Source organism: Rhinolophus sinicus, chromosome 5 (assembly GCF_057876585.1).
Source record: "Rhinolophus sinicus isolate RSI-liver-muscle chromosome 5, RSI-T2T, whole genome shotgun sequence".
Taxonomy (NCBI): domain Eukaryota; kingdom Metazoa; phylum Chordata; class Mammalia; order Chiroptera; family Rhinolophidae; genus Rhinolophus; species Rhinolophus sinicus.
In genome coordinates, this window is record NC_142505.1 from 76,037,746 (window position 1) to 76,049,569 (window position 11,824).

An 11,824-nucleotide genomic window follows, 5' to 3' on the forward strand; every position below is an offset into this window, starting at 1 on the left:
CCTTCCCCAAGGAAGCTGACAAGTGAGTCTGAGCACCCCCCCTGATGGAGGGCAGCCACCAGACAGCTGCCAGGGGTGCTGAGTTTTCTCAGGGACCAAGAAGCTGGGATTAGACTCCCGACAACCACAGGGTGACCACAGCCACGTTGCTGAGAGTTAGGATGAACCCCCAAGTGGTCCTGGTTCATACAGTCACCAGAGTACAGACCCCTGAGGACCCCAGGACCCAACAAAGGGTCTGGTTTAGAGTAGAACAAGAGCTCTCTGGTCACGTTGCTGACGGACGTGGCTGAAAAGTCCTCTTTGATCCCTAGAGCTGAGATAAGGCTTAGTGGGTTCACAAACAGACTTGTGCGGCTGAGGTGCCCCCGGCACTGAGGCCAAGTTACAGATGGTCTGTGTCCCGCCCCCTGGAGACTGCAGGTGGCCTCCAGGGCATAGGTGGGGCATCCCTCCCCTTGAGAACCAAGCCAAACCCCACCCCAGGGGGGCCATGGGGCCTGTAGCACCAGAGCCATGTTGCCTGGGAGGAGGGGTGTCACGAGAGCTAAAGGCAGAGGCGGGGTCCTGTACAGTGTCCAGAGAAGCTGCAGCTTTTGCTGCCTTCCCTCAGTATCCCCAAGTACTTTCTTGGTGTGAGGTACTGGTGTCCTGCCCTGAGCAAGCTCTCCCGAACTTCCTCCCCAGGACTCAGTTTCCTCCTCTGCAGGCAGCCTGATATTGCAGAACCAGTCTGGGTTCTGGAAACAGACAGATGTGGGTTGGAATCCAGGCTCCATACTGATGAGCTGAGTCATCTTAGGCAAGCGCCTTATGCCAGTTGAGCTTCGGTTTCCTGGTCTGTGAACAAGGGGCTGCGGTGAGTACCAGTGTCATGGTACATATGGGGTGCTTGGCACAGTGCCTGGTGCATGTCAAGGACTGTGCTGCCAGACTTTGAGGTCCGTTCCAGTTCTGCCCATTTCTGAGCTCGTGGAGCTGGAAAGGGATGGTGGGCTGGACGTCTGCCTCTCCTCTTGCACTCAGCCCCGTGTCCTTGCTTCATTGCCTCCAGTATCTTCCCGATTGAAATGAAACTTTTAGCATAGACTCTCTAGCCCACCTCACCTGCAGAAGTGGGAGCTTCTCCTACACCTCCATAGCCCCAGAAAATCAGCAGAAATGGTTCTCCTGGGAGCTGCCTGGACCTAGGAAAACCAGGTGGCTGCCTTAGACCTGGCCTCACCAGGGAGCCCTGGCTGACAAAGACAAGTCTCACTCTGCCCTGTACTTCCACTCCTGGGAAAGGGAATCTACCAGCTCCTCATTCTCCCTCACCAGGACTCTGGCCCCTGTGACCACTAGCACAGTGGGGAAAGGTTAGTGCAAAGATCCGGTGAATTTCAGGCACCCTCATAATGGAGGGTCAGTCATGCCCAAGTTAAGAAAGGGCATTACATCTGGCAGAGACCAAAGGGCTCCTGAGGAAACCCGTACCCCGTTAATACAAGGGTTTTTGGATCTGTGCAGCATGAAAGGAGACCACATGGTTCCAGGGAATGGCAACCTGGGCATGACCAACCCCACCAGCCAGGGGCATCCCTCCCCGAGGAAAGAACTCCCCCTCAACAAGGCTCTTGGCTTTCTCTAGGACCTCAGTTCTGTCTTTGGCAGTCTTCACCTGAGACCTGAGAGAGATCTGAGAAAGCTCTTATCTCACACACAGCGTACTGAGAGATGTTGAAAACTGATATACCAAGAAGGGATGGTTTGCATCTATCTTCTTTAAAGATCTGCCGCCATGAGCCTCTGTGTGGGCAGCTAGCATATTAGCCTCTAACTTTCTTCCTATCACTGTGAGCTGAATAAATAAACCAGCACAATTAAAGTGACACCTTTGGAGTAAGTAAAGAAACACTTTGACTAACCAGAAATGCCTTTGAACAGCTATAGACTTGGCAGAAGTTCTAGCTGGTGTGGCTAAGCCCCACTTTGCCAGTTTACCCCATTGGCAAGTGGTTCTTGATGGCAATGATGTCATCACAATCCCAACAAAACAGATCTTTCAATGACCTCCTGGCTCCGTTAGCCAAGAGCTTCCACAATTTAGGCTTAGATTGAAACACTTGGAATGACCCACAAAAGCGTTGGCAGGTCTTTAGAATGACTTTAAATAACAATGCCCAAATTTAACTCTGGTAATACTGATGTTGCTCCATTTCAGGCACTTTTTATAGCTAATGAGTTAGTGTCAACTGCCATCACCCTTAGGGGAGTGGTTGGACTTCCCTGTTTCTCCTGTCAGGCATGGGCTGAGGTCCATGGTGGGGTATGGTAGGTCTGGCTCTAGCCCTCGCTACTCTTCCACGCCTGGTCCCTAGGACCCAGCTCCCTTGTGATGGGGAGGGGGTACAGGACATTCCAAGGAGTTGGTCCCAATTGTTTAGGACTCCTGGACTAAGAGCTGGAGGAGCTCGGGACTCCATCTTGGCCCTGAAGATTGGGAGCCGATGGTTGAAATTCCTCTCCTTTCTTGGTAACTTACAAGTGATGAACTTTGTGTATTAGAACTTGAGAGATTTTCACAGCTACCTGGGACTTCAACATCACTGCCTACTCTCTGTCAGGAATTAGGTTGAAGGACAAGAGGAAAGTAGTGAAGTCAGAAGCAGTCCCTGTTTGCTCTGGGTTATGTCCCTTTCCTCTCATCCCTCCTCAGTCCCCTCTACCTGGCTTCATACCAACCCCAGCCATCCTTATCTAGAAAAGCCACCCACTAGAAAACCTTGCCAAGCCCCCAAGTACAAGCCCCAGGAGGCTAGTCACCCCGATCTGATTCTTCTAAGGGCTGGGCCCTGGAGGAGCTGGGAAAGGTCTCCATCCCTCTGCCTCTAGGTGAGATATTCTTGAAAAAATCCAGGTGGGTCTTCTGATAGGCAGGGCTTGAGATTGGGGTCTCTCCAGGTATCCACATGCAGAATGTCCCCCCGCCCAGCAGGAGCCACCTGCCACTCACACAGCATGTCCAAGATCAGAGAACAATATTTGAGCTTGGCAGAGAATATCAGACAGACCTTTGCCCATTTTCCAGTTTTCTAATCATTTCCTCACTGAGCCTTCCCTTCTCTACCAAGGGCCCACACTCCTTCCTGAGGGCTGGGTCTAGAGAGGGGATCACAGTCCAGGTGGTTTCTGGGACTAAGTATGGAAGATGTGTCCACAGGGCTTGGTTTTCCTGAGCAACCTCCTTACTGCCGTGGCCTCATTCCCTAGACAGTGATGCCAGCTGGCTTCCCTTGGCCAGCCTGCCTACAGCTAGGTACTGTTTATGCCCCAGGGCCAGATACTGGGGAGGTAGATGAGAAAAGCCCATACCCATACCTCTCGCCCTCAGACATTCCTGTGATCTGGGCATTATCTGAAGGGGGCTTTGCCATCTGTCAGTGGTTCCCAACCTGTGGTTTTCAGAAACCTCTTCTGATCAAATGTAGCCCATTACAGAGATCCTGTGTGCATTAGCCCAGCCAGAACCCGGAAAAGATATGGAGGGAAACCTGCTTCATGTAAGGTCACCCAAGGTTTTCCTAACACACTCACGCATGGACCTGTTTCACTGTGCAGTGCAGGGCTGGTATTCAGCACCAATAATTATTGTTGGCTGTCAAAATAGTAAAATACTCTTGAACTGGCAGGTAAATAGGCCCAAGCCCCTGTCCCCAGTGTTCTCTAGCCACCCAGTCCCTCCCCCTTAGATCTGCCCCCAATCTAGTATTTACCTGTATCGTCCAATGTGGTACACACTGGTCATGTGATTATTTAAATTTTAACTAATTAAATGTAAATCTCAGTTCCTCCTCGGCCACATTTACCGTACTCAGTTAGCACATGTGACCGCCTACTCTACTGGAGAGCAGAGAAAACGTTCCCGTGACCGCGGAAATTGGACAGCCAGTAATGTCTGGTACAGCAGGCCTCAGGCCTCTTTTGAGCTGGTATCTGTTCTGATTGTCTGGACTGTGCTGGCCAATGGTCAGCTTTCTGGCGTGGCACCTGAGTACACTTGCATTCGAGTTCAGCAGGACACATTCCTGAGAAGAACTCAAAGCCTAATACTCTCTAGACCCCAGCAGCCCAAATTCAACTCATTGTCCTGGCTACCAAGCCAAGGGCTCGTGACCATATTTACATGAGCATGTCCCTGTGCCATGATCAGCCCCTCCTCCTGCCATTTTCTCTGTGAACGTAACTGAAAGGATTTTGCAATAGGCACACATCACGGCTCACCAGGATGCCAAGAATGAGTTCTACAGAGAGTAAAATCATCTACAATTTACCTCTAAATAAAAGGCCACACCCCTTAGAACAATTAACTTTTTATAAAAAGGTAAATGTACATATTTACACACATGTACATATTTGGTCATATATGACTTAGTCGTTAGGTGGCTTTTCCAATTTTGAAAGTCACACCAGGGCACTCACACTTCCCTCCCTGGGCCTGCTGAGGGCTGCCGGGGCCTGCCTGAAGGGACAGGTGGGCGCAGGGCAAGGCACTGTATAAATAAATGCAAAGGCTCATGGGAAACTTAGTGTATACCTCTGATTAACAACGTGGCAAGACCCACAAGAAAAAGTGCCATGTTTTTCCCATGCCCCTTAGCCCGAGCAGGGAACAGGGCAGAGCTCCTGAGGCTGAGGGAGCACGATCCCCAGGACCCCATTTTTCCTTCACATTTCACTGGCTTTGGGACAGTCCCAGGGCTCAGCTGGGAAGGGAGGCAGTTCTTTGGGAATAGATTCATTTAGTGCAATTGTCTTAGTGCAGAGCCAGCCCTGGGGTTGGTGCTGTGCTTCTCTGAGGTCACTGATCTGTCCCCTCAGGCCAGCTCAGTGACGAGGCCCCCTCCAGGCAGTTGGGCTCAGAGGGCAAAGCTGGAAGAGTGACTCCTGTCTGAGATCTCCACCTGACACCAATCTCAGAAGCCCGTCTTCCCAGGAGGCAGGGCTGGCTTTACCCCACAGGAGGAGCCCAGACTCTGGCCTGCCAGGCACTGAAAAGCCACTGTCCCAAGGAGGGCAGCCCCATCCCCACTCAGCAGTGGGGTCACACTTTGCATGTCAAGGGGCCCACAGGAGTCCTGCTTCTCTGTATCACAACCACCATGATGCCAGATCCTGCTCGCCTAGGAGAGCAAAAGGAAGCCAGGGGCCCAGCTACGGGGCACAAGGAATGGCTTGGATGGAGGGCAGCCTGACTGGGGGCAGCAGACTGTCCAGCCAGCTGGTGTCCATGTTCTTCAGATCTGTGAAGACACGGTGTAGGCTCAGCCCGATATCCCCTAGAAGATGTGAAGAAGGTTATGTGAGGATGGCAGGTGGGAGCTGGTGTGTTCTCCCTCCCACCCCCTCCCGGAAGGCCAGACACAGCAGCCTCTGCTTTCCATCCCACGGCAGCAACTACCTCAGCTTTAGGCAAACTTGAAGGTGTGGGAGCAGCAGCCAATTTACAAGCTGTCTGTACCCAGATGGGTTGAACAAGGATGCTTTACCTCTCTTTCTGCTGCTCCCTGGCCCTGCCCCCAAACCCCCCCCCCCGCCCCCCTCTCCACTCCATGGTTCTCCCTTTTCTGAGAAACCACAAGGATCTAGGGGCCTCTTACCCCCAAGGCTGTCAACTTCTGACTCCTCCTTGCAGCTGAAGTCTCCATAGACAGAAGTGGGTTGGGTCCCAGGTTCATTGAGCAGGTATCCCTTCCCATCCACACTTGTTGGCTGCCACTCCGACTGCTCCTGTTCCAAGAGCTGGGGACAGAGGAGCAAGAAGCCATCACTCACCCTGTGGCCCTGCCTTCAATGAGCCAAAGCTTCCTAGCCAGGATCCTACTCTTAGCCATTTTCACATTCTCTGATGGATGCAGATGAGTGCACTTAGGACAGGGGCCTGGGACATAAGGGTCTGTCCTGGACCCATATTCTCAGAGCCATACCCTGGCACCAAATCTCCAAGACTTCCCTCTCAACTGGGTAAGGACACACTGGCAGTGCAGCTTAAAGCAAGAGTTAGCAAAATAAGTCCAGAAAAGATGACCAGGAAAGCTAGAGATAAGGAACTATGTCCATGTCTCATGCTCATGCATACTACTGCAAAACATTTTTTGTATTCACTTTTAAAACTAAAGCCGAAAAACAAAACCCTGGAGGATAACTTGCTTAAAAACAAAAACAAAAAAAACAAACAAAAAAAAACACCCTACCATATTACAGATCCCAAAGGCTGATTATTGAAACCTGATGTGCATTTCCCAGACTAGCAGGGCTGGGGCATGTTGGGGCGGAGGACGCGGGCCAGGGACATGGTCCTGCTGGTGGCTGACTCAGAGCTCTCTGAGGCCCCAAGGCCTGTTTTAGGACAGTATGGTGGAAACCAGGCCTCCCTCCTGTCCTCACTTCTAGTGTCTTTCCCACCAGCCAAGGAGGGCGTGGTCCCCAGCCACATAGATGTGGCACTTGGAGGACTATGCCAGCAGCCAGGTCACAGCAGTAGCTGCCTACCCTTCGATTTGGAAGCTCTCACTGGGTTCTTTCTCTCCTCCCTGAGCAGCAGCCACTTCACAAGAGTGCCCAGGGAGGAAGGAGCTTTACCTTCATGATGTCCTCAGGTAATTTTCCTTCCTCATCTTCATCTGTTGTGGCTGTGGATGGGGAAGAACAGAGAGGTTTGGCCCCAGGTTCACTGAGCAGGTACCCCTTCCCCTCCACACTTATTGGCAGTCAGCCAGGCTCATCCTACAGTGCCAGCCCCCTCAGGTCCCCCTGTCCACACACACACACACACACACACACACACACACACACACACGCACGCTTCCCAGTGGACAGCTGCCTGCCATGGAGATTCCAGAACAGGACACTGTCCTGGTGACTCAGCCTCCCAAGCCCTGAAGCCACACCTCTTCCCACCCCCTTGCTTCCTTCCTCACCCTTGGAGACTGGGCTGCAGAGGAGCTGGGAGAACCAGCAACCTTAGACCAAAATGCAGCCCCTGCCTCCTTCCTCTACTCTCCAGCCCGCCACAGTCAGCTCAACACCAGATGGGAATTCTGAGCATCTTTCTCCCTTAGGAAAAGCCTCCCAGGATCCAAACAGTCAGGCAAGCAGGCCAGACTCCAGAAGCACAAACCTTCAGAGGTGGAGGGCATGGGCGACACCTGGAAATTGTACAGGTCACTGGTGCTATCCGGCACGATTTCCACTGGGATGTGCCAGTCGGGAAGAGTGCTACTGACGGCACACGGTGACAGTGCTTCAGGACAGCAGAAACCACAGGTCAGAGCGGGCTGCTTTCTTAGTGTGCAAGACACCCAGCACCCGCCAACCTGCAGCCAGCTCCAACTGGCCACCACCCGAAAGCACACTGCCTCCTAGACCCAAGAGCAAGAGCCATCCCCCCGACCTGGGTAGCCGCTGCCAGGCCCGGCCCACCTCACCTGGAGTAAGGGCCCGTTCAACATCCATGTCCTGCCCCATGTAGCCCTGAGCTGTGTAGCTGCTGTGGTCGTCAGGCAGGGTGGAGCTGCTGAGGCCATCGGAGAAGGTATCGGGGCTGGAGTCCCCACATGACTGCAGAGGGAGCAAGAAGGTTAGGCTTGACTGGTGGCACTTCTTCCCCTGCCCACCTAACACAGGTGACCAAAGGCCGGCTGCTTAGGACTATACTCACCTTCCTCTTGGCCTTGCTCTTAGTGTCTCGGCTGGACTTGGACTTCCTCTCTGTGGGGCAGACAGGCTGTCAAGCCTTGGCACAGGCATGCCGGCCCCAGTTGGCCTCCCCCTTCCCCGCCCCCTCCCTCACTCCCTCTCTGAGGGTTTCCTGAGGACCCAGAGCCCGTGGATACCTTTCCTCTGGTTCTTGGTGAGGGGTGGGAGCATCCGATACACCCGCACAGCTGAGCTGCCTTTGTTTCTGCTTTGGTCCTTAACCTCCTCGATGTCCGGCAAGGAGTTCATGGCACAGCGGAAGTTGGCCTTCCATGTCTTGGGATCTGGCTCCTTTTCCCCTGCTTTGTATCGGCCTAATGGGCAGGAGAGTGAAGAGGATCGTCAGGGCCATAGGTGGGGATCCTCAGCGGCCCCCTGGCCTGGGAGGAGGAAGGCAAAAGTATTTCTAAGCTCTCGTGCTGCCAGAGATCCTCACCGCTCAAACCAGCAGGTATTCCTCCTGGGTGACATTCTACAAGCCCTGGGCCCTGGGCCTTCTCAATGCCCAGGCTTGACTCAAATGCATCTGTCCAGCAGGCCTCACTGAAGGGCCTGGGCGGAAGCACTCGAGGTGCTCTTTGTCCCGGACCATGCCCGGTGTCCCTGCTTGGCCTAGCAGCAGCCAGAGGGTAGGGTCTGGGGCTTATCTGATATTTCCAAACACAAAGTAGGCATCAAAGAGCAGTTACTGATAGGTGGGTTGACTGGTCTGAGATGGGCCAAGAGCCCCATCCCTCAAGGATAAAAGGAGGCCACCAACCAGATGGGTCTTGGGACAAGGACTTTGGTCAACATGAAGAAAAAGGCAGGCCTGGGTCTCTTTTAGTGTCCTGGCTCACAGCTGCTTTTGCTAGGAAGAACTTCAATCTAGCCAAACTCCCTGAAGCCACACTTCCTAAGGTTTCTGCTTCACAAATTCCTTTGAGAACTTGCTGAAAGGATGGCTCCTCTCCCCAGAAATACAGGTCTGCCCCTGCCCACCCTTGAATTCTGTACACCATCTCAAGTTGCTCAGAGACGCCAGGGACAAACCTCCGTGTTACCAGAAGTGCCTCCCCATGTCCCCTCCCTGGCTCCTCCTGGGCTGCAGTCACACACCTGTGTGAATGGCCCAGCTCCGGAACAGGCAGGCATCCTTGTTGATGTCCCAGCCATGCTTGGCAGCGTGCTTCCATGGAATCTGGAAGATCATCTCCTCCTGAACAGCACAAATACATGCACACAAGGCTGTGTCAGCTCAGAGACCACAGGCTTTTGGCCTAAATCTGCCCAGCCCCCCAGGTCTGGGAAAAGGCTCACTTCCTCTTTTCACCCTGACAGCTGGCTAGGGTTGACCCATCCTGGCTTAAATAGGCTACTGTATAGCTCTGGATGGCTCAGAAGGGGTTCAAATAAGCTGTGGCACCATCAGCTCAGCAAAGACCCCCCCCTCTGCCTGTCACAGATGTGCTGGAACCCATACAGTGCACCCTGGGATGCTTCTCTGGCTTGTCAGTACCAACATGGAAATGAGAACTCTGTCCATTGGAGGAGGCTGCTCAGGACACAGGAGGTCCTGGCCATACACCTGAAGGAGCCCTGGGCCAGACTCGGATGCTGACTACCTGTGTGACCCTGGCACTGTCACTGTACCTCTTTGTCCCTCACCATTTTCTGTGAAATAAGAAAACACACTGACAAATATAAAGACTAAGGCCTCACTGTTCTCATTACTGATGGTTCACAGTACAGATTTCTGAGTCAGACTGCTCAGTTTAAATCTTGGAATCAAAGTCATTGTCTACCTCTCAGTGCCTCAGTTTCCTTATCTGAAAATGGAGATATTAATAGGCTCTACCTCACAGAGCTATTTTGAGAATTAAATGACACAATGTAAGTAACATACTTAGCATGGTGCCACACTCACTTGTGGGGAGTGCACAGTAAGCAGTAGCTATTATTATGAATACTGTTATTACTAATTAGCAGGGCCTGTGTTGCCCTTCATGCACCAGCAAGGAGCTTCTTGGGCCTGGGACACTGGTACAAAGTTAATTCTTGGGTCCCCTGCTGAGCCAGCCACCTTCCTGCCAGCAGTGCCCACTTTTCTGCCTCCTATCTGTCTTGACTGGAGCCCTGCAGGATGCCATATGTGTTTGTAGGGGTCTGTCTCAGGAGATACCAGAACTCCACCTCTGCAGATGCTGGGACAGTCTAGCTGCTGGAAACTGTCAGTGACCTCAGGTGGGTGCCCTGCCCATACTTTGTGAAGGGAGGAAGGCAAATGATGGGCAAGTGGGGCCCAGGGCTGGGCCTTGCACACTCCCTGCATGCAGGACCCACTGGGAAACACATCTGCCTCCTCCCTATCACTTCCCTTTTTGAGTTGCATCTGACGCTTTGGTCCCCCAAAGAACATGGGTTAAAATGTGGCAGAAAAACCCAGAGTTACACTCACTTTATTAATCCAGATCAGCCCTGGGATTTGGTTGGAATTAATCTGCATCTCTAGCCAGGGTCTCATGCGCATCCGAGTGATGGGCATGTTGGCTGTAAAGAGAAGACAGAAGGCTCCTGTTTGGAGTTTGTTGAGCAGACCCTGGGCACTACCCTGCCCCACCCCATGTCATTCAGGTACCCTCCCTGGCCCTCAGCCAAGTACCAGGTACTACAATCGCGGGGAGGTTTTCACTGGAATAAAACTGCCCTTCAAATCTTTTCAGAATCTTGGGCAAAAACACTTCTGCCCCTTCCCTCATCTCCTCCTAGACAGTCTTGGGAGGAGACATGCAGGTAAGTGATGGCTGCAGGATTTATGTGCAGGAAAATGAGACATAATACACAGATATCTTAATACCAGAACTTTTCTCCCCAAATTCAAATCCTTTGGGAAAGGAGGGGTGTCTTTTGCTTAATTCCAAGAAATTTCCCTATTTAGTTGTTGTCCCGAGCTGTGCACCTTCCCTAATGGGCAAGGAGTCACTCTGCCCCAACCCCCATCTACCCTACGCCACCCTGACAGCCACAGTGCGGAGGCTGGGACGCTAACCCTTCCGGCCTGGCTCGGGCGTTCGGATGGAACACCTGTGGCGCCTCCTCCCGCAGCTCCAGCAGTTCCTCCAGCCACTCAGGGCAACAAGCCCCAGTCCCTGCCACCTGCATAGACAGCCTGAAACCCGGGGCCTGGAAGCGGAGCTGGGACCGCCGCGAGGAGCACCGGGTGCCCACGCGCGGACCTACACTCGAGTCCTCCGCACCGCCTATGGATGCGCGCAACCAACATACCCCGCCAGCCAGAGGCCCCGGGTGGCTTCACGCACACAGATCTGAGAAAGCGGCCGGGCGCCTGCAACCTCCGCCAGTGGGCGGTTCACGCCGCGGCCCGCCCTCCCCGCGCTGCAGCTCGCCGTTCCTCCAGCGCCCTCCGGAGCCCGCGCGGGGGCCCAGGCAACGCCGTGCTCCCACGACTCTCCCGCCTAGGGTTTTCGGCCCCCACTTCCTCGTGCCCCGCAGGCCTTTGTTCGACGCCACTGGTACCCCCCGCGGCGAAGGCGGGCTCACCTCTGCAGCAGGCGCGAACCAGCGGTTGTGCCCGAGGGTCCTGGCGCGGCGCGCGCGATTCCGGGTGAGAGCGGGGAGAAGGAAGAGGATGCCCGGGTCGCGGGGCCGCTGGGCACGGCTGACCTTGGCTGGGCTTGGCTGGGCTCTGCTCGGCCTCTGCTCCGGCGCACGTCCTACCTCGACGAAGGAGTGGCGCGCTCTGCCGGGGCAGCGGCTCCGGCCAGCGATCTAAACACTTAGCGGGATTCCCCCAGCCCAGGCGTGGCCCCGCCTCCTAAAGAGCCGCGAGGGCGCCTATTGGCCAGCACCGCCCCATCATTTCGGGGAAATCAGGCTGTTGTAGAGCTAGCGGCGAAGGGGAAGTACAGGGCGGCAGCTCTTCCCCACCTCCCCCACCCCCGGCCCGGCGCCGCCGCCCCGGGGCGACCGCGGGCCCGCCCCGCTAGCTCCCACTCCACCCCCACCCCAGCTCGCCACTGAGAAAGGCTGTCCTGGAAAGCCGAAAGCCCCTGGCCTGCAGTTACTCCCCGCTCCGCATTCTCCCATC

General features: G+C 54.3%; 1 protein-coding gene across 1 annotated transcript; it reads right to left on the bottom strand.

Moving 5' to 3' along the window:
- Nucleotides 1-4,340: 4,340 nt before the first annotated feature.
- IRF1 (interferon regulatory factor 1) lies at nucleotides 4,341-11,553 on the bottom strand. Its single transcript, XM_074313487.2, has 10 exons — nucleotides 11,278-11,553; nucleotides 10,175-10,266; nucleotides 8,836-8,935; nucleotides 7,875-8,051; nucleotides 7,700-7,749; nucleotides 7,467-7,599; nucleotides 7,160-7,282; nucleotides 6,622-6,671; nucleotides 5,640-5,781; nucleotides 4,341-5,318 (listed from the first exon to the last, which is right to left on the bottom strand). The coding sequence occupies exons 2-10, from the start codon at nucleotides 10,259-10,261 to the stop codon at nucleotides 5,194-5,196; spliced, it is 987 nt and encodes a 328-aa protein (XP_074169588.1). The 5' UTR covers nucleotides 10,262-10,266; nucleotides 11,278-11,553; the 3' UTR covers nucleotides 4,341-5,193.
- Nucleotides 11,554-11,824: the final 271 nt, after the last annotated feature.

Bases quoted from the DNA above. Each gene is read 5' to 3' on its own strand.
- IRF1 (XM_074313487.2), bottom strand. From the start codon at position 10,261: ATGCCCATCACTCGGATGCGCATGAGACCCTGGCTAGAGATGCAGATT. The intron at 7,750-7,874 runs GTATCCACGGGC...TCTGCCCCACAG, and splicing joins CACCAAGAACCAGAGGAAAG to AGAGGAAGTCCAAGTCCAGC. The intron at 6,672-7,159 runs GTTTGTGCTTCT...CCCCATCCACAG, and splicing joins CATGCCCTCCACCTCTGAAG to CCACAACAGATGAAGATGAG.